The following is a 22,807-nucleotide window of genomic DNA, read 5'->3' as shown; positions in this document are numbered from 1 at the left end:
AAAGAAAGTGTATCTACACATGTGTATTGAGGTTTTAAAATATATACGTGCTTTGTGTTTTATGGCGTACTCGTATAAGATGACATGAGATGGGGGGGGGGGGGGGCTGGCCACCCTTTATGATGACATGTGGTGGGGTGGGGGACTTGGGCTGGTATGGGATGACATGGGGGGGGGGGATAACTGGTATGTTATGAATTATCCTGAAAATAAAACTGCATATGCTGGGGGCTGGGGTAGGTGGGGGCTGCTGCGTCAACAATTGTATTTGCCAAACAGCCGGCAGCCGGTAAAATCCCATTTTATTTCCAACAATCTACGGGGTCATCAAGACCGTTAGCTGCCATCATCAATGATTTATTGCGTGTCCTTGTTTGTCTGCAGGCTGCCGGTCACCCTGACATGGCCGTGGGTCCAGCCGGTTTCGACCTGCAGACCGGCTAAGACGCAGTAGAACGAAGAAACCTGAGGACAAGATGGCGTCCCCCCTGATCCAGCTGTCGCAGGGCAACACCCCCAGCCGCGCCCTCCTGGCCCAGATCTCGCACGTCGAGACGGCCATCACCAAGGCCGAGGACGACTTCCTGCACGCAGTGGAGTTCGGGGACGTGCCGCTGGTCAAGAGCATCCTGGAGGAGAACCCTTACATCAACGTGGACTGCACGGACGCGCTGGGCAGGACCCCGCTTAGGCTGGCGGTCAAAAATGAAAACAAAGAGGTAAGGTCATTTCCGGTGTGTTTTCGGAGGTAAGGTCATTTCCGGTGTGTTTTTGGAGGTAAGGTCATTTCCGGTGTGTTTTCGGAGGTAAGGTCATTTCGGTGAGTTTTGGGAGGTTAGGTTATTTCCGGTGTGTTTTGGGAGGTAAGGTCATTTCCGGTGTGTTTTTGGGAGGTAAGGTCATTTCCGGTGTGTGTCGGGTTTGGTCATTTCCGGTGTGTTTCGAGAGTTTATGTCATTTTCTGTGTGCACCTGCGCGCGTTGATAACAGTTGTGTATGTGACAATTAGAGATTCTGGTTAGCTTCCGGTTAAATGTCAATTGCTAAAGGTCATGGTCACCAATAAAAGGGTAAGCCTTTACATCACTACATCACCGCTGTGCACTCAGTGCTAAGTGCTGAATATTTTTAATGTTAATATTTTAATTAACTAATTAATTAATTTTAATGTTAATATTTTAAATGGTAATGTTGGGACGTTGGGACTAGAATATCATTAGCACTTTAAAACGTGACACCCACAGTGTGACGGTGCTGAGCACTCTAGACACGGTGCTGAGCACTCTAGACACGGTGCTGAGCACTCTAGACACGGTGCTGAGCACTCTAGGCACGGTGCTGAGCACTCTAGGCACGGTGCTGAGCACTCTAGGCACGGTGCTGAGCACTCTAGGCACGGTGCTGACCCAGTGTTTGACTGGCATTGATTGTTTATTCAACCTGCCGCAGAGCCTCACTGGCTGGAGGAATTTGATCAATTTTAGTGTAAACACCTGGTTAATCTGGCAGCGTCAAACATTGAAAATTGGCTTGTCATGCTAAATTTTTATCTGGCCAATCGATCGTCCGATGCAACTAAACAAAAGATAGAAGGAAAATGTTCATGAAACTATTGTTTGACTGGTCATAAGCTGGATAATGTTGCTGCTGACACAGGTTACATTCATTGAACTCTTTAGTTAAGTTGAGCCTTGAGGTGGATGGAGAGTCTACAGAGCTTAAGGGTCACATTAGTGTCACATTAGAAACTGGCCAACATTATATATATATATGTATATATATATATATATATATATATATATATATACATATATATATATATATATATGTGTGTGTGTGTATATACATATATATATATATATATATATATATATATATATATATATATATATATATATATATATATATATATATATATATATATATATATATATATACTGGTCATAAGCTGGATAATGTTGCTGCTGACACAGGTTACATTCATTGAACTCTTTAGTTATGTTGAGCCTTGAGGTGGATGGAGAGTCTACAGAGCTTAAGGGTCACATTAGTGTCACATTAGAAACTGGCCAAGATTATATATATATATATATATATATATATATATATATATATATATATATATATATATATATATATATATATATATATATATATATATATATATATATATATATATATATATATATATACATTATTCATTGACTCATCCAACAACGGGTTGCCTTCGATCATCGCCCCACTGTCCCCTTCTCCCAACGACGCCCCCTCCGCCCCTCTCCTCACCAATTATTGAAGAAAAGATCCTTAAGACGGTAATTAACATCGTGATCTGAGCTATCATTAAATTTTATCGAAAATTTCTCTCAAAAACTTGTTTAAACGTGCGCCGCTTGTGCGCGTCGGTGGTTACCATGGCAACGTATACTGGTAGTTGGGCACTGGTCTGTCGTTAAATCGATGGTAGAATTCGTTCAGTCAGACAGAGCTTGCTATAGATATCTCTGTGGTGGGGGGGGGGGGGGGGGGAGAGAGAGGGGAGACAAACATGATTTGAAACAATGTCAAAAGTCTAGGCTACATATGAGATCATTTCTCAAGTAGGATGAAATAGTGCAAGTCACATGGTGTCCTGATAGATGGCTACTTGTGTGTCCGACACATCTTGTTGTAGCCTTGACACATTGTTTTATTCGTGTGTCTGAGAAAACAGGGTCGTTGTTTGTATGGTTAATAACCGGAAGTGGTCAGTCCGTTTAGAATGGTTGGGCAAATAGTCTTGACGGCCCTGTCATCACATGTAGTCTAGCCGCATCTGTCAATGTGGTAGTGCTGGTCTAGCCAAATCTGTCAATGTGGTCTAGCCGCTAGCCACATCTGTCAATGTGGTAGTGTTGGTCGAACCACATCTGTCAATGGTCTAGCCACATCTGTCAATATGGTCTAACCACCTGTCAATGTGGTAGTGAAGGTCTAGCCACATCTGTCAATGTGGTCTAGCCACATCTGTCAATGTGGTAGTGCAGGTCTAGCCACATCTCTCTGTCAGTGTGGTAGTGCTGTTCTTGCCACATCTGTCAATGTGGTCTAGCCACATCTGTCAATGTGGTAGTGATGGTCTAGCCACATCTCAGTCGTGTATACCAAGGTTCAAGATCAGGATTAGTGTAAATAAACCAGTGGTTCTTAACCTGGGTTCGATGGAAGCCCAGGGGTTCGGTGAATGTGTCTCAGTGGTTCTTCAGAGCTCAAGACACACAGCCAACTCGTATGATTTACAATATGTTTTGCAGACGATAGAACAATTAAGAAGGGTTCAGCGAACGCACATATGAAACTGGTGGGGTTCGTTACCTCAAAAGGGTTAAGAACTACTGAAATAAACTACAATAGACCTCTTGATCATCGATTTCACCGCGACCTAAGCCAGAAAAACAATTTTTTTAAAGAGTATTTCTTTAGCCTAGGCACTAGATGTAGCAGTAACATTGATTAGTTTTCATTGAGGGGACGTCTTAGCAGGCTTGTTCTTGAATTGTCTTTTTGTCTTTGTCGTTTGGAGATGTCGCTGTGACGTCGTTGTCTCTTTACTTTTGGTTTAAATGCCACACACGTCAAGCCCAAACAAATGTGGTCTAATGCCACACTAAAACTCTAGATAAGTGATTTAATGTACAACAATGTGGTTTAAATGCCACAAAGCTCAAGTCACACCTACAATGTAATTCGAAGGCAAAACTGTTACAAAACTTCACATCGGTAGAAAGATCACATTGGGAATTCGAACCCACACATTTCACCTACCAACGTTTACAGCCACCGAACTGTTCTAGCCTTCAATGTAATCTCTCTACAGGTCAAACTTTCGTCTTGGTTGTGTTTTTTTTTGTCCATACACCTGGGCACTATGCTGACCACTCTATGGCTTCATGTCCATACAGTTGAGCACTGTGCTGACCACTCTATTGTTTCACATACCGAGGTCAGTGACACGTAAACTCTACTTCTTCTGCCACGTAGATCTCCTAGTCAGAGAGTGGATTTCAAGTGTGGCCAGTGGATAAAACTGTTTCTTCGGCAAAATGGATGTGTTGTATGACAGACATGGATGTGTTGTATGACAGACATGGATGTGTTGTATGACAGACATGGATGTGTTGTATGACAGACATGGATGTGTTGTATGACAGACATGGATGTGTTGTATGACAGACATGGATGTGTTGTATGACAGACATGGATGTGTTGTATGACAGACATGGATGTGTTGTATGACAGACATGGATGTGTTGTATGACAGACATGGATGTGTTGTATGACAGACATGGATGTGTTGTATGACAGACATGGATGTGTTGTATGACAGACATGGAAGTGTTGTATGACAGACATGGATGTGTTGTATGACAGACATGGATGTGTTGTATGACAGACATGGATGTGTTGTATGACAGGCATGGATGTGTTGTATGACAGACATGGATGTGTTGTATGACAGACATGGATGTGTTGTATGACAGACATGGATGTGTTGTATGACAGACATGGATGTGTTGTATGACAGACATGGATGTGTTGTATGACAGACATGTATGTGTTGTATGACAGACATGGATGTGTTGTATGACAGACATGGATGTGTTGTATGACAGACATGGGTGTGTTGTATGACAGACATGGATGTGTTGTATGACAGACATGGATGTGTTGTATGACAGACATAGATGTGTTGTATGACAGACATAGATATGTTGTATGACAGTTTATGACAGCCACAGTACCATGTGTTAAGAGGCCTACTGACCCCACATAACGTGCTTCTGGTCTGTTTTACCGCTTGATGTCAAATGGATGTTGGTCGTTTGTCACGCTCTCAAACACCAGGTGACGTCACGTCAATTAGCAGGTCATTAAGTCTAATGTCATTGATTTTGTTATTGATTTCTTTTGTCCGGTTATCTCTGTGTCTCGACCCTACCATCTGATAGATGGCGGTAGTAAAGTTAGGTGCATGTGACGTCACACAGATGCAAGTGTGTGACGTCACACAGACACCAGAGTGTGACGTCAGATAACAGAGGGTGTCATCACAATTTAAATCCTGGAGCTTTGAATTAGCCCGTGTCCAGTGTAAAAGCCAGTCGTTCAGTTTGAACAAACTTTTAAATAACCCACACGTCCAACTCACGTCTGATTACCAACTCACGTCCAACTCACGTCTGATTGCCAACTCACGGTCTGATTACCAACTCACGTCCAACTCACGTCTGATTACCAACTCACGTCTAACTCACGTTTGATTACCAACTCATGGTCTGATACCAAGTCACGTCTGATTACCAACTCACGTCCAACTCACGTCTGATTGCCAATTCACGTTTGATGGAGTCTAAACTTAGGCTACAATCTCTCAATCTTTTATTTTGAGAGATATAAAAACCTACGCCATCCTAAACGCCTCACTTACTTGCTAAAAAAAGAAAATCTTCTTTTATAAACAAAGTTTTCATCGATTAGTTACGGAAGAGAACGAAAAATTGCCCATAATAGCTGTCTGGTTAGCAGAATAAACAATTACGTACGTCAATACGAACTATTACAAAATCTACCTCGCTTTTTATAGATCTCCTTTTTACAACTCGAAAACAGGATGTAAGAAAGAGAGAGTCATCTCCCCTAAACGTTTGCGTATTTTCATATGTAACAGCAAGGTGGATTGTACTTCTAATATTGCATTTTGCAATTGGGTTATATATATATATATATATATATATATATATATATATATATATATATATATATATATATATATATATATATATATATATATATATATATATATATGTATATATATATATATATATATATATATATATATATATATATATATATATATATATATATATATATATATATATATATATATATATATATATATATATATATATATATATATATATATATATATATATATATATATATATATATATATATATATATATATATATATATATATATATATATATATACATACATATAGGTTTATGAAAATTTTAAGAGCATGTGATATAAAATAGCAAAATTCCGAAGGTTTTTGAGAAATCGAAAATCAAGCAAAATACCCCTTAAAGCACGAATTTCCCCAATATGATACACATTTAAATACAACAAAACATCGTAGAAAAAAATTGCATAAATAGAGTTTTAATAACAAATTTTTATGTAACAGTGCACTAAAAAAGAGAAAATATAGGATTTTCTGTAAATATATAATAACGAACTACATTTTAAATAACTAAAAAGAAAAGCGTGGGTCGTTATAATAATATGTATTGAATACCTATACTAGAATTTTAAGAAGCGACCCACGCTGTTATTTATAGTTATTTAAATAGTAGTTCATTATTATATATTTACAAAAATACCATCAATTTTCTCTTTTTTTGGTGAATTATTCAATAAAAAGTCTTATAGGCGTACCACTCATTTTTTAAGCGAATCCTGAAAATCAATCCCCAAATTTTACCAACCCTGAAACGAAAATTTGAAATATTTAAAACCCTGAAACTTAATGTCGAACAGAATTTTAAAATAGACAATTATTTCATTTCTTTTTTAAACATTTGGTTCATATAATGTTCACATTGTTATATTATACCGAGTCCTTTAGTCGCCTTGTTATCTTTGTAACAAACTTCAAACAAAAATTTAGATTGTGCATATGATAAAATTTGTTTAAAATAGTTTAAGACACAAATCTACCCCATAATGTGTTACACTCAGGTTTCATATAATATTTTGAAAATGAAAATATGTCACAGCATGAACTTTACCTAAACCCCCCCCCCCCAACCATACAGTACCAACTACGTTCCCTGGGTCAGAGGCGTAGCGAGGGGGGGGGCGAGGGGTGCGGACCTCACCGTGTGACACCATTTAGGGGGGGGGTGACACCAAGGCAAAAAATAGCAAAATATATAGAGAAAAACTTGAGGGGGTGGGTGCAAGTCGAAAGCTTGAGGGAGTGGGTGTAAATCGAAAGCTTGAGAGGGGGGGTGCAAATCGAAAATTTGAAAATTTGTCCCCGGGAAGGGTCGCTACGCCTCTGGGGGGGGGGGTGACACGACACCATTAAGTGCCGCACCGGGTGTCACCCGACCTCGCTACGCCACTGCCTGGGGTCCCGATGAGTTCAGTCAGTGACTGTAAACCTACAAGTTGAGGCGGGTTAGTCTAGCCTCTAATGGTCAGCGTTTGTAAAGATATTTATGGAAAGTGAATTAAAAATTCGAGACTGTCGGTGACGTCTTTACTTATAAGACAAAAAAAAAAGCTTTGTTTTTAATTCCGGGTTTATTGCAAAGTTAATTGGTAGAGGCGAATAGTTTTCCTTGTTTACAATACGAGCGAGATCTAAATATTAAAGAAAACTGCTTTACGCGCGATCCTAGTATTATCTAAGATTTATTTTCAGATCTATCACTTGGCTATACTTGAGGTCAGGGTAAGGTCACATTAGGCCATGAAAAAATCACAGGTCGCAGTGATTGAGATGTTCGAGTGATGTCGGGTACAGTGTTTCTTCCAGACTTTTTCTCCGGTGGGGGGGGGGGGCACTTGATATTTTCGGGGGGGGGGGGGGTTTGACATTTTTCGGGGGGGGGGGGCGGACACTAGTAAAAGTATACGTTTTCTATATAAATTCAATCTCGTTCGGGGGGGGGGGTAGACTTGAAGAGATGCCTGGAAAAAACTCTGGTCGGGTAGACTAAGGTTAGTCATGGTTAGAGACGCATTTATAAATTTTAGTCTCGCCAATTGGTTTCCTGCTAAAAATTACTGTCTGTTGGATAAAGACGACTGCATTCTAACTTTAAAATTTTATACCAGTCTGATTTTTTATCAAGATTCTGTTAAATTTGTTCAGTGTCAGCTGAGAAATCGAAAGAGTGCGGTGTAAAATGACGTCACACCAATGTTGATTACTAGCCTAACCTTCGCAACAGTGGACATTGCACCATCTAGGCTTGCGCGAAAGGTGTTAAGAGCCATAGGCGGTAAAAATGCTCAGGAGTCTTGCTAATGGACACGAGCGAGAAAGTATTCGAGAGGCCCATTAAATAATTTAAAAATCATGCACGGCGTAGTTACAATTAATATGGTTATAAAATCCTGTCTGTCTGGTTTTTTTCGGGCTTTACTAAAGATTGGTGGTATTTGATGTTTTTGATATTTTCGGTAGCTAAATAAAAAAAAAAAATTTAAAAGCAAAAACAATTTGGTTTTAACGTGTAATGGCGACATAAACAATGGCATCCTGCTATTCGATAGACTGCGATAAATTTTATTTTACACATTGTAAGCGGGAAAAAAAAGGAAAACTAGGTTATGGGGTTTAAATTTGTATTGTAATGTAAGGGGGTAGGCTCCAAAAAAATAACAACTTCTTAATAAAAACGTTTTATTGATTTATTTGTGGATATCTAAATTTGGGTAGTTAAAAGAAAATAAATGCAAGCATCAGGGACTCTTTTGCAAATATTTTCCTTAAGTACCCTAACTTATACATACACAAAAAAATTTTAAAAAAGGCTTAGTAATTAAAAAGTTTTTTTCCAGTTTTTTTCTGGAGCTTACCCCCTTAAAAACTTTATCTGCAAAGTTTTGCAAACAAATAATTATCGATCACGGAGTTCCTGTACAGCCAATCAATACTTGTCTTTCGAAAGTGAAACATCGGTTCATAACTTAGGCTTGATGAAAATAAATAGAAATGTAGCCTTAAACTCAACAAATTATTTTTTTCAAGTTCTCTGGATTTGCAGCTTTTATAGCATTGGTTCTAAAAATAGAAAATTTCTAAATTAATTTTAGGCTGAAGTTTTTATTTTTTAGTATTTTTATGGTCGCTTTGTTTGCTAAATCTAAAAAAAAAACACGTTTTTATTACATGTCAACTACATGATAGAAGGATTATCGTCAACTCGCTCGCCTCCATTCGCAAGTTTAGAACTGTCTTTATTTTTTAAAACTGAAAACCCGGAAATTTTAAAACTCAATTTTTGCGAATAAGGAAAGTGAAAAAAAATACGATTTTCAAATCCGGAAATCTGGGATATCCCGGAAAAGCGGCACAGTTATAAAACGTTGTTTACTAGGTTTTGTTGAACTAGTTTCTGTCACATGATGTTTGTTATGAATCACCAAATACGTAAACAAAACAGTCGCAATTCCCAACCATTTTGAAGAATCGATTTATTACTTTTTAAACCAGAATCGATCTATCATTTTTTTAAACCAGATGTGTTCTCTTATCAAATCGTTCATTAGAACTTATAAGGGACATTTGAATAGGAGTTAGCAGCGAAAATAATTTCTGTTATTTTCTACCCACAAATACATCTTGTCTAGTTTATGACCGTTCCCCACACACATACGTCTAGTTAATGACAGTTCCCCACACACATACGTCTAGTTTGTGACAGTTCCCCACACACACACGTTTAGTTTATGACAGTTCCCCACACACATACGTTTAGTTTATGACAGCTCCCCACACACATACGTCTAGTTTCTGAGAGCTTCCCACACGCAATCTGATCGTGAGTTCATTGCGGGTGTTTCGTGGCGCTAATGAATAATTAATCCATGATAATTTAACTCCGGCTTTGACCACTCAGGATAATGAAACAAGGTGGAGCCTCACGAGTTATCTGATCCTAGACATGCGCAGACAACTCGCCCACAGCCTACACTGCTCCAGCCTGGCTGCATAACCTTGACCTTTTGAAAAAGATATTTCATGCTGGTTATAATCGTGAAAGAAAATATTTTCTGCATAAATTATAAATAAAATTTTCTATTTCATACGAGGGCTCGCTATCCCTAAAATAGTGCAGCAGTATCTGTTGGTATTTTCCTCTTGATAATTCTGTTTTGTCTGGCTTGTGTGCCATGACTATCTTATAACTGATGAACTACCATCACACGTGATTGAAATCTAGCTTAGCTATATAATCAATATAACAGTTGTATAACCGTTATACAACCGTTATATAACCGTGTATCACATTGTACCAGCTGACCCCCGAGGTTGGACATTTGACTGTTGTTGACTTTGAGGTCATCAGACTCTTCCAGACTTTTTTCTCCGGGGGGGGGGGGGGGGGGGCACTTGATATTTTCGAGGGGGGGGCACTTGATATTTTCGAGGGGGGGGGGGCACTTGATATTTTCGAGGGGGGCGCACTTGATATTTTCGGGGGGGGGGGGTGCTGCACTTGATATTTTCCGGGGGGGCGGACACTAGTAAAAGTATATTTTTTACTATATAAATTCCATCTAGTTCGGGGGGGGGGGGGGGGGACGGTAGAGATGCCTGGAAGAAACTCTGATCTAGACTAACGTGACGAATGTGTTGCTATATTTAGCTGTGTTGTGCATATTTCTCTGCTGGGTGGGGGAATATAACGAACGTGAATTCAATAAGACACGTAGGTAGCTTTGTGGGTTTATCGTGTAAAAAGTGAGACATTGCTTCATGTTCCACTCATTGAGAAAATGGTCATTCGATTTGATGATTTCGGTAATTTTCGGGATTAAACCATCTAGGAATGGCATTTTTGTTGTTCCTGAAAATTTAAATTTATCCCAAATATACCCTTTGTCATGGCGATATATAAACACACAGGGTAGGATATTACCCTTTGTCAGTTATGACGACCTAGATCCTAATAAACTCTAAATGTTAGGCAATGTTCGGATTTTGACAGGGTAAGGATAGGGACAGGGTAAGGATAGGGACGGGGTAGGCATAATGAGTAGTAGCGATAGAGAATGGTAAGGATAGCTTTAATGCTTCAGTATAGAATTTTGTGGAGCACATAAACATTCTAGAATCCCTAGCGGTTATACCAAGTTATATTTATTTATCGTCACAATTGAGTCGGTTTTCTCACTTTACATAACTTTACATAATTCTTTTTTCAAGGGGGTGGGGCACCACTAGTAAAAGTATATGTTTTCTATATGATTCCATTTCTTTCGGGGGGGGGGGGGTAGACTTTTTGGGGGGCGGGGGGGGGGACTTTGTCCGAAGGGAAGCCTGGAAGAAACTCTGTTAAATAACATGTGGGGGGGGGGGGGGGGGGGGGGGCTATTGAAAAGCATGTGCATATTATGTTTTAGATCCATACATACAAATTTATGTGAATTTATCTTAGGGTTTTTTGAGAATTCGGAAATACACTTCTACTTCCGTTACCCGGAAATATATATCAAATATATTTATAAAATTTAACATGAAATAACCATACGTTAGAAACTATTTTTAGTTTTAAAACTTTTACTTGTGTGATAGTTCTGGAGGCAAAGTCTCGATCTCACGTGTTGTTTTATCAGCCAATCAGACAACGTGTCTCATTGAATCTGTTATTCTATCAGCGAATCACCCAACGTGTTTCATTGATCTAACCTTTGATTTACACCGCTTCAAACTCGTTGATTGAAAAGCTTTTATCCTCATTTATTGAACTAATACAAATATGTGTGGGAAGCGTTGTTGGTGACCTTAAAAGCACTTGCTCCGTCAGATACATGTGGATACACCCCATAGCTTATGCTTTAGGCATTACTGTTATGGATGAGGGGGGGGGGCTGCCCAGGGGACTGACTTTAGTCTGCTTTTTTAGCGTAAAAAACACTAAAGCTGACATATTGAGGCTGTATTTCTCGATGTGAGCACAAAGCAGCAGCTGTCAGCAATGATTCTTGACAAGAATGTCCATGTCTATGTTACAGCTAGTCTAGATGCTGGTCAGTCTGTCCATGTCCATGTCCATGTATATGTCTATGTCTATGTTACAGCTAGTCTAGATGCTGGTCAGTCTGTCCATGTCCATGTCCATGTATATGTCTATGTCTATGTTACAGCTAGTCTGGATGCTGGTCAGTCTGTCCATGTCCATGTCTATGTCCATGTCCATGTCCATGTATATGTCTATGTCTATGTTACAGCTAGTCTAGATGCTGGTCAGTCTGTCCATGTCCATGTCTATGTCTATGTCTATGTTACAGCTAGTCTAGATGCTGGTCAGTCTGTCCATGTCCATGTCTATGTCTATGTCTATGTTACAGCTAGTCTAGATGCTGGTCAGTCTGTCCATGTCCATGTCTATGTCTATGTCCATGTCCATGTCTATGTCTATGTCTATGTCTATGTTACAGCTAGTCTAGATGCTGGTCAGTCTGTCCATGTCCATGTCTATGTTTATGTCTATGTTACAGCTAGTCGAGATGCTGGTCAGTCTGTCCATGTCCATGTCCATGTCTATGTCTATGTTACAGCTAGTCTGGATGCTGGTCAGTCTGTCCATGTCCATGTCTATGTCCATGTCCATGTCCATGTATATGTCTATGTCTATGTTACAGCTAGTCTAGATGCTGGTCAGTCTGTCCATGTCCATGTCTATGTCTATGTCTATGTCTATGTTACAGCTAGTCTAGATGCTGGTCAGTCTGTCCATGTCCATGTCTATGTCTATGTCTATGTTACAGCTAGTCTAGATGCTGGTCAGTCTGTCCATGTCCATGTCTATGTCTATGTCTATGTTACAGCTAGTCTAGATGCTGGTCAGTCTGTCCATGTCCATGTCTATGTCTATGTCCATGTCCATGTCTATGTCTATGTCTATGTCTATGTTACAGCTAGTCTAGATGCTGGTCAGTCTGTCCATGTCCATGTCTATGTCTATGTCCATGTCCATGTCTATGTCTATGTCTATGTCTATGTTACAGCTAGTCGAGATGCTGGTCAGTCTGTCCATGTCCATGTCCATGTCTATGTCTATGTTACAGCTAGTCTAGATGCTGGTCAGTCTGTCCATGTCCATGTCTATGTCTATGTCCATGTCCATGTCTATGTCTATGTATATGTCTATGTTACAGCTAGTCGAGATGCTGGTCAGTCTGTCCATGTCCATGTCTATGTCTATGTCTATGTCTATGTCCATGTCTATGTCTATGTTACAGCTAGTCGAGATGCTGGTCAGTCTGTCCATGTCTATGTCCATGTCTATGTCCATGTCTATGTCTATGTCTATGTTTCAGCTAGTCGAGATGCTGGTCAGCCTGTCCAACGCTGACAACACCAACGAGGCCGTACTACAGGCCATAGACGCAGGTTTTACGTCCATTGCTGAGATCACATTACGTCATCCTAAATACCTGGAGAACACCAACCGTATGAGGCGGATGGGGGACGTGGAGGGGTTTTTCAAGGTAAGAGGTCGTGGGTGTTGTGGTGGGTGTGGTAGGCGTGGAAGGGGGGGGTGGGCTTTTTCAAGGTAAGAGGTCGTGGGTGTTGTGGTGGGTGTGGTGGGCGCGGGAGGTAGGATTTCTTGGGTGTATTGTGGATGTTGTTAAATCCGGGCTATGTAATATTGTGTATTTGTATGTGTAGGCCTAGTGTATCAATGTGCTGTGTGTGGGGGTGGGTAATCAGTTTCATTGTTGCTGTTGTTTTAAATGAAATATATATGCGGCTTTTGTTTTTAAAAAACTTGCGATAATTCTGACATTACCTGTTGGTGGTGTTACCTGTACGCATGACGTCACACCTGTGGTGACGTTTTGTTAACTTACAGCCCGAGCGTGGCTCCCAGTTCCCGAGTTACGTCACCCCCCTGATGTTGGCGTCACAGAAAAACCAATACGTCATCGTCCAGCTCCTGCTACAGAGGGGCGAGTACATCATCAAACCTCACAAGTTCGGCTGTCCGTGCCAGGTAAGTCTCGTCTAATTAGCATCATTACGATATTTTTAGAATTAACAAGGTCGATGACAAGACCAATAGCAAAACAGAGTTACGGGACCTGCCCTAGGGTTGTAAAGTGACATGGCAAACACAGATCCTGAACTGGCCGATTGTTAAATAAGTAATAAAATGTGAACATTCTCCAACATGCTACCTGTTGTCAACTGTTGAAATAAAATGTGAACATCCTCGCGAGATGCCAGCTGTTGTCAACTATTTAAATAAAATGTGAACATCCTCGCGAGATGCTAGCTGTTGTCAACTGTTGAAATAAAATGTGAACATCCTCCCACATGCTAGCTGTTGTCAACTGTTGAAATAAAATGTAAACATTCTCCCACATGCCAGCTGTTGTCAACTGTTGAACTAAAATGTGAACATCCTCCCACGTGCCAGCTGTTGTCAACTGTTGAAATAAAATGTAAACATTCTCCCACATGCCAGCTGTTGTCAACTGTTGAAATAAAATGTGAACATCCTCCCACGAGCCAGCTGTTGTCAACTGTTGAAATAAAATGTGAACATCCTCCCACATGCTAGCTGTTGTCAACTGTTGAAATAAAATGTGAACATCCTCCCACGAGCCAGCTGTATCAACTGTTGAAATAAAATGTGAACATCCTCCCGACGAGCCAGCTGTTGTCAACTGTTGAAATAAAATGTGAACATTCTCCCACATGCTAGCTGTTGTCAACTGTTGAACTAAAATGTGAACATCCTCCCACATGCTAGCTGTTGTCAACTGTTGAAATAAAATGTAAACATTCTCCCACATGCTAGCTGTTGTCAACTGTTGAACTAAAATGTGAACATCCTCCCACATGCTAGCTGTTGTCAACTGTTGAAATAAAATGTGAATATCCTCCCACGAGCCAGCTGTTGTCAACTGTTGAAATAAAATGTGAACATCCTCCCACGTGCTAGCTGTTGTCAACTGTTGAACTAAAATGTGAACATCCTCCCACATGCTAGCTGTTGTCAACTGTTGAACTAAAATGTGAACATCCTCCCACATGCTAGCTGTTGTCAACTGTTGAAATAAAATGTGAACATCCTCCCGACGAGCCAGCTGTTGTCAACTGTTTAAATAAAATGTGAACATTCTCCCACATGCTAGCTGTTGTCAACTGTTGAACTAAAATGTGAACATCCTCCCACATGCTAGCTGTTGTCAACTGTTGAAATAAAATGTGAACATCCTCCCACATGCTAGCTGTTGTCAACTGTTGAAATAAAATGTGAACATCCTCCCGACGAGCCAGCTGTTGTCAACTGTTTTTCCTCTGACTGTCTCCAGGAGTGTACCAACAAGAGGAAATACGACCAACTGAGGCTGGCCAAAAGTCGACTGGACGCCTTCAAGGGTTTGTGTAGCGAGGCCTACATCTCCCTCAACAGCCAGGACCCGTTTCTCACGGCGTTTGAGCTGGCACATGAGCTGAGAAGGTTGGCCAAATCTGAGGTCTTCTTTAAGGTAATTAATTTGGTCTAATCTAAGGTCTTCTTTAAGGTAATTAATTTGGTCTAATCTAAGGTCTTCTTTAAGGTAATTAATTTGGTCAAATCTAAGGTCTTCTTTAAGGTAATTAATTAAGTCTAATCAAAGGTCTTCTTTAAGGTAATTAATTTGGTCAAATCTAAGGTGTTCTTTAGGGTAATTAATTTTGCGGAATCTGATTAGGTATGTTGATTCATTTAAAAAAAATCAAATGCGAAATAACTAATAGAATTCAGTTTGAATATTATTTTAGTGTAGTGTTACATTTTCTGACCCCAGACCCCACTAGGAGTGTGACGTCATTAAATGGACGATTATGCCAAATCTGAGGTGTTCTAAATGTGTAGAATAAAGTACAATTATTATGTATGGCTTATCTACATGTCTTAATTTTTTTTCTTAATTTAGATTTTTAAAATTAGTAATTTTAGTAGCATACTCTGGGCTTTTTTTTTTATAGTTTTAAAAATACTTACAAATGTAGGGCCCATTTATATCGCCTACTTTTAAGTTTCGGTAAATAGGGCTATATTCTATACAATTTTATTTTTTTGGGTAGAAAGGTGTCTAGCTGTCTCTAGCTGTCTCTACCTGACTAGCTGTCTCTAGCTGACTCTAGCTGTCTCAATCTGACTAGCTGTCTCTAGCCGTATCTAGCTGACTCTAGCTGTCTCTAGCTGTCTCTAGTTGTCTCTAGCTGACATTATGTCATTATCTAGCAGAGCAGTCTATCGTTACCTGTCTCTAGCTGAGCAGTCTATCGTTACCTGTCTCTAGCTGAGCAGTCTATCGTTACCTGTCTCTAGCTGAGCAGTCTATCGTTACCTGTCTCTAGCTGAGCAGTCTATCGTTACCTGTCTCTAGCTGAGCAGTCTATCGTTACCTGACTCTAGCTGAGCAGTCTATCGTTACCTGACTCTAGCTGAGCAGTCTATCGTTACAGAGGGAGTACACGGACCTGGCTGACCACCTGAGCACGTATGTGGTCAAGCTCCTGGACAGGGTGTGGACACACAGGGAGCTGAGTGTGGTCCTGGACAAGTGTGGCCCGCCCACTGATGACGTCTACGAGAGTCTGGCCAGGTTTAAGATGGCCGTTGATTTGGAGGAGAAAGCTGTAATTAGCAATCTTTCATCTACGTTTTTTCTTAAATGAAGCACACATTGCCGGATGTAGGAATTTATGTAGGATAGGCTAAATGGGTTGTCCACAAACTATTTTAAATAAGCAATAATCCTGTAGGTCCTATACTTAAATATACAGTTCCATGTTTGTCCTGATGAAAACTCTGTAGACTTTAGAACAATAGCATATATAATTCTGGGCTTATGGGTTAATGTTAGGTTTTGGGTTTTGGTTTGATTTGGGTTAAGGGTATGGTTGAAGTATAGCATGAAGTGTAGACTTGAAATCTTTCGATTAGTAAATGCTATCATTTCCTGATACTTGCATTTACAAATTTCAAACATTACAAATATGAAAAAAAGGGTTCGTTCAACTCTTTAGTTACTCATCAACCATGATACAGTGTATCTATTACATCATTAATTGATATCTATATTTTAGATTGTTTTGTTGGCTTCACATAATAAACAAATAGACAATACAAGAATACTAAAATTAAACTAAAAATGTTTTGTTACAGTTTGTAACCCACCCAAACTGCCAGCAGAGAATAGACAGGTGCTGGTTTGAAGGAATGGGGAAAATAAAGCGCTTAAGCTGGCCACAACAAATTGGTATCTTGATCCTGTCTATCGTTGCCTACCCAGTTTTTGTTGCCTACTTCCTCATTGCCCCAGAGTCTAAGGTAAGTGGCCTCAGTAAAGTCATGACAATGTCATACATTAAGACAATTTAATAAATTGAGACAAAATGATGAATCATGATAATTTGATAAATCATGACAATTTGATGGTACTATATTATTTTTAGACCCTGAAATTCACTTTGATAAAGCCAGAAGTATAATTATTCTAAATGATGAATTATTATTATAATTAAAATTATTCTATACTACTGGATATTTTTATTCCACATTTTATGACTATCAAATATCAGATCTAATCATTGATAAGAAAATCATAAGATAATCATAAGATAATCATAAGATAATCATAAGATAATCATAAGATAATCATAAGATAACCATAAGATAATCATAAGATAATCATAAGATAATCATAAGATAATCATAAGATAATCATAAGATAATCATAAGATAATCATAAGATAATCATAAGATAATCATAAGATAATCATAAGATAATCATAAATCTGTTCCCCAGACCAGTAAAATCCTCAAGGTTCCAGCCGTCAAGTTTATCTGCCACACACTCTCTTTCTTCGCTTTCCTCATCCTGATCATCATTTCCTGTTTTGAGTCCATATCCATCATCTCTGATTCAAATACTCTGCAACAAAAATATCCAGATATACACGAAAAATACAAAAGATATCGCCAAAAGTACAATCAGCAATTGTACTATGATGACTTTCCTCTACGCACATTGACCCCACAAGTAACAGAGATTTTGATACTCATATGGGTCATAGGTTGGTAAAAAATGTTTTGTTCTTTTACTTTTGGCTTAAAATATATTTTATAATATTTGTTGTGCTAATTTTTTTATGTGGTGAATTATAAAATAATTAACTTGTCATTTACTGTTTGTTGTAATTTTAAGTTGTCCTTGAATGACGTCACTTCTAGTGGGAAAGGGGTGGAATGGGAAGTTGGTGTGTGAAGAGGTGAAGTGTGTGGGTTTAGAATGTGTGGTGTCATACTTGTATTTTAAAAGGTAATTTTTAAACTCACTTTTACTGGTTGAAGATCCCATTACACATTGAGCTGTAGATATTCAGATGATCTTTATCAAAGAAAGCTACTCCATTTATCCAATCAACCTATAGATTTCTCTTTTAACTTCTATTTAAATGAAAAAAAAAACAATCTATATATCACAAACAAAATAAACATAAGCTACATGCACATACATGTAGGCCTACTCTTACATGTACACACACATATATATATATAGACACATACACATTTACATACACACATATTCATATACAGAAACATAGATACAACATACTTACAGATACACATATAAATATATTTTTTTTTTTAAATTTAAGCTTGACCTGCTCATTGCAGAGAACAATGGAACTTTATTGATTTTAATTAGTCCAACTAATGAGATATTGTCTTTTTCCCCTAAGAAGTTAAATATGTGGTAAAAAAAAGGGGCGGGGTGTATGGAGAATTCCTATTTCCAAGTTGAATATCTTATGAAACCGTGAAGTTAAATGTAGAATTAGATAAATGTTTGCTTAAAAAATTAAACAAATAACTGTGATAAACCTGTCTTCCATACTAAATCCCCAGCAATGGTTGTTCAAGAATTAAACAAATGAATGTGATAAACTTGTCTTCTATACTAAATCCCCAGCAATGGTTGTTGAAGAATTAAACAAATGAATGTGATAAACTTGTCTTCTATACTAAATCCCCAGCAATGGTTGTTGAATAATTAAACAAATGCAAAATGTGATAAACCTGTCCTTCATACTAAATCCCTAGCAATGGTTGTTCAAGAATTAAACAAATGAATGTGATAAACTTGTCTTCTATACTAAATCCCCAGCAATGGTTGTTGAAGAATTAAACAAATGAATGTGATGAACTTGTCCTCTATACTAAATCCCCAGCGATGGTTGTTGAATAATTAAACAAATGCAAAATGTGATAAACCTGTCCTTCATACTAAATCCCTAGCAATGGTTGTTCAAGAATTAAACCAATGAATGTGATAAACCTGTCTTCCATACTAAATCTCCAGCAATGGTTGTTGAATAATTAAATAAATGTAGAATGTGATAAACCTGTCCTCCATACTAAATCCCCAGCAATAGTTGTTCAAGAATTAAACCAATGAATGTGATAAACCTGTCTTCCATACTAAATCCACAGCAATGGTTGTTCAAGAGTGTCAGGAGCTGTGGTCACAAGGCATAAGGTCACACTTCAGTGACAAGTTCAATTTGTTGGATTTTGTACTGCTGTCTGTCTACATTGCTACATATTCTCTGAGATTTTTGTGTATCAAAAAGGTATGAACACATACTACATAGATTTTTACAATATTATATCCAAAAGATATCACTTTTTAACATGTTTTTTACCCTTTCATTTTAATTTAAAACCTCACTTGTTTAAAAGATTATTTTAAAACACTCTATTTTTATATCTAGGTTTTATATAATTATTATAATAAGGCTTCTTTTCATTAGACTCAATGTCTTTTTTAAAAATTGAGTTTTCAATATGCATGTTATTCTTTTTTATTCAAAAGTATTCTTCATATATATTTCAATTTGATACATCTTTAAAATACTAACTTTAGTTTATACATATAAGTATTTGTGTATTTAAAATAACTCATAATTTCAGTTGAATTCTAGTGTATATGAGCTACAGAATGTTCCAGAATTCAACTTATCATTTGGTGTGGAGGCTCACATCTACTGGATAAATGCAGGTAGGGTGGGATTCAAACTCCGACACTCATGTTTTATTTCTTGACTCCAGTCCAGCTTCTAACAGTGGCTATGTTTGTCATCCCTAGATCGTTCCTTCTGGGACAGCTATGATCCCATCAATACTGCTGAAGGATTGTTTGCTATTGCCAACATTTTCAGTTTCTCGAGGATAGCTTACCTCTTGAGAGCTAATGAAACTCTGGGGCCTTTACAAATTTCTCTCGGTCGCATGATCAATGTGAGTACATGTTTAGTATCTTTGCTCAAGTCTGGTTAGTTGACAGTCAAAATATTTGAGTATATATATATATATATATATATATATATATATATATATATATATATATATATATATATATATATATATATATATATATATATATATATATATATATATATATATATATATATATATATATATATATATATATATATATATATATATATATATATATATATATATATATATATATATATATATTTCTGACCACAACATCCAATGTCAAGAATCATGAACTTTACTTCATCTGCCCTATAGATAGTATATTATTAAAATTAATAGCGTGTATTTTATTTTTTTATTTTTTTATTTACAGGATATAATGCAGTTCTTTGCCTTGGCAGTCATTGTCATCATTGCCTTCCTGGTTGCACTAAGGAACTTGTACTGGTATTATTCCAATAGGGATGATATTGAAATTAATGGTTTGGGGATACCTAAGCCAGAAGCTGTTGAAAAATATGGCGAGTAAGTTTTTAGTAAATCTATAGAAAATAGATAGATTTATGACATCGATGTCTATTTTTATAAAATAAAACATTTTGCATGATAAACTTTTGTATAATTTATATTTTAAAAAGTTAAAAAACTTATGAAATATTGCCTTTATTGCAATGTATTTGTATAGCATCAGGTTTCTAAAATATTATTAGTGAATTAATCTAGCATTAAAGTTGTGGTAAGTTAAAAAAAAAAGTTATGTAAATAAAATAGGATAAAAACTCTTGACAAACTCAAAGCAAAATAAAAAATCGATTATTGCCCTTTGACCACAAACCAAATACATAATAATATTAATAATATTATTATGTAGTTGGTTTGTGGTCAAAGGGCAATAATCGATTTTTTATTTTGCCATGAGTTTGTCAAGAGTTTTTTTTAATATCTAGCTTTTCTTAAATCAATATTTGTGCAGTGATGAATATTCAATCAAATATTTCATTAAAATATGAAAATTATTAATTAAATAAACCCTGAGAGATTTCCCCCTAAACTTTCTTGAATATTCTTATATAAAACTATGGGGTGATGGCACCTTGAGATACAGACATGATTTTTAATCCATTTTCAATTACTTAAACTTTTAAAAATAGAATAAAATCTCGTAGAAAAAAGAATTTGCACACAAAGTAAACGGCAAAAAACCTGTGTATAATAGTGCAGAATATTATTGGTACTTTATAAATTCACATGAGTTTTTTGTTAAATTGGAAATAGAGTAAATTACTACTTCCAGTCAACAGAAATTACTCAAATTTTGAAAGAAGGCAGAGAATTAGATCTTTTACTTACTTGTGAAATTTCATTTATCTATCTAAAACAGCACTCAAGTTATAGGTGTTTGAAAAATTGAAAGTAGAATAAGTGCCATTTCCGGTTACCGGAAATTGCTGAAAAGTTGATACAGATCTACGAATATGATATAATACTTATATATGAAATTTTATCAACTTAGCTGTAACGGTAGTCAAGTTATCAAGTTCCCAGACACACACATACATACACACACATATACACACAGACATACAGACAAGATTGCAAAATTATGTTTTTTCGACTCAGGGAGGTGTTAAGCGTCGAGATTTAGACCACAAAATGACAAGAGTTTTATTTTAAGTTACAGCTTGAGGTGCTGCAGTGTTGCTTTCATTGTTTTTAGTTTCCAAATATAGATTATCTTAACCACAATTTTATGCTATCAAAACACTGGGGGAAAAACTTGAAAACCCTCCCCTGTAACCAAATTCTGCCACTGACTCTGCCACTGACTCTGCCACTGACTCTGCCACTGACTCTGCCACTGACTGACATCTTTCTCCTGTCTAGTGAGCTGGCAGCTTTCCGTACAGTTTTCTGGGCTATTTACGGTCGAGGTCAGGACACAGATGTTTCACTGGGGAACTACAACAACACAGTGACAGAGAAAATAGGCGAGTCCATCTCCGGGTTGTACCATATCATCATGATCATCCTTCTGCTCAACATTCTGGTTGCCATGATGACAAGAACCTTTGATAAAACTGCAGTAAGTCTTCCTTTTATTGAGAACCTTTAAAAAAAACTGCAGTGTCTTCCTTTTTATTGAGAACCTTTGATAAAACTGCAGTAAGCCTTCCTTTTTATTGAGAACCTTTGATAAAACTGCAGTAAGTCTTCCTTTTTATTGAGAACCTTTGCTAAAACTGCAGTAAAGTACTAAGAATGAATTGTTTTTCTGTTATTTTAGGAAGATGCAGATATAGAATTGAAATTTTGTTATTTTAGGAAGATGCAGATATAGAATTGAAATTTTGTTATTTTAGGAAGATGCAGACATAGAATGGAAATTTGCTCGCAGCACTCTGTACATGGAATATATCACCAAAGGAAGGGTACTCCCAGTTCCTTTCAACATTCTAGAGGTCCTTTACAAAATGATAATGCACTTCATTCAGTTGGCGAATGAAAAAAAAGAAGAGGTAAATCATGAACATACTGTATTATACGACGCAGGCAGAAGAACAGCAATATCTAACGTAGAGTCACAACGTCGCTTTAAGGTAAAAGATCATGTTTAATTCCTTTAGTGATTACAGTTTTAGTTTAGTTTTTCAATACTTCTTCACTCCGGCAGTGTTAGTTTTAAGTGATGTTTGGTTTACAAAATATAAAACATGTTTGAGTGAAGA

The 22,807-nt window shown here is 37.4% G+C and overlaps 1 protein-coding gene across 1 annotated transcript; it reads left to right on the top strand.

The window, feature by feature from the left end:
• The first annotated feature begins 476 nt into the window (after positions 1–476).
• LOC131928859 (short transient receptor potential channel 6) lies at positions 477–22,696 on the top strand. The gene is made up of 14 exons (XM_059285009.1): positions 477–719; positions 13,108–13,278; positions 13,349–13,357; positions 13,650–13,784; positions 15,112–15,288; positions 16,256–16,429; positions 16,959–17,123; positions 17,602–17,869; positions 19,290–19,429; positions 19,770–19,857; positions 19,945–20,096; positions 20,455–20,606; positions 21,966–22,164; positions 22,442–22,696. Exons 1-14 carry the CDS (start codon positions 477–479, stop codon positions 22,694–22,696), a joined length of 2,328 nt encoding a protein of 775 aa, XP_059140992.1.
• The last annotated feature ends 111 nt before the right edge of the window (positions 22,697–22,807 follow it).

The sequence above is a fragment of the Physella acuta genome, unplaced genomic scaffold (genome assembly GCF_028476545.2).
Source record: "Physella acuta isolate Inbredline_101_S28 unplaced genomic scaffold, ASM2847654v3 ptg000091l, whole genome shotgun sequence".
NCBI lineage: Eukaryota > Metazoa > Mollusca > Gastropoda > Physidae > Physella > Physella acuta.
Note: the sequence above shows the minus strand (reverse complement) of the source record. Positions and strands in the feature narration are given on the sequence as shown.

What these genes read in the sequence shown, in the direction of transcription:
- LOC131928859 (XM_059285009.1), top strand. Translation starts at nt 477, where the DNA reads ATGGCGTCCCCCCTGATCCAGCTGTCGCAGGGCAACACCCCCAGCCGC. An exon ending in AATCTGAGGTCTTCTTTAAG is followed by an intron (nt 15,289 to 16,255) that starts GTAATTAATTTG and finishes CTATCGTTACAG; the next exon opens with AGGGAGTACACGGACCTGGC. An exon ending in CTCTCGGTCGCATGATCAAT is followed by an intron (nt 20,097 to 20,454) that starts GTGAGTACATGT and finishes TTTTATTTACAG; the next exon opens with GATATAATGCAGTTCTTTGC.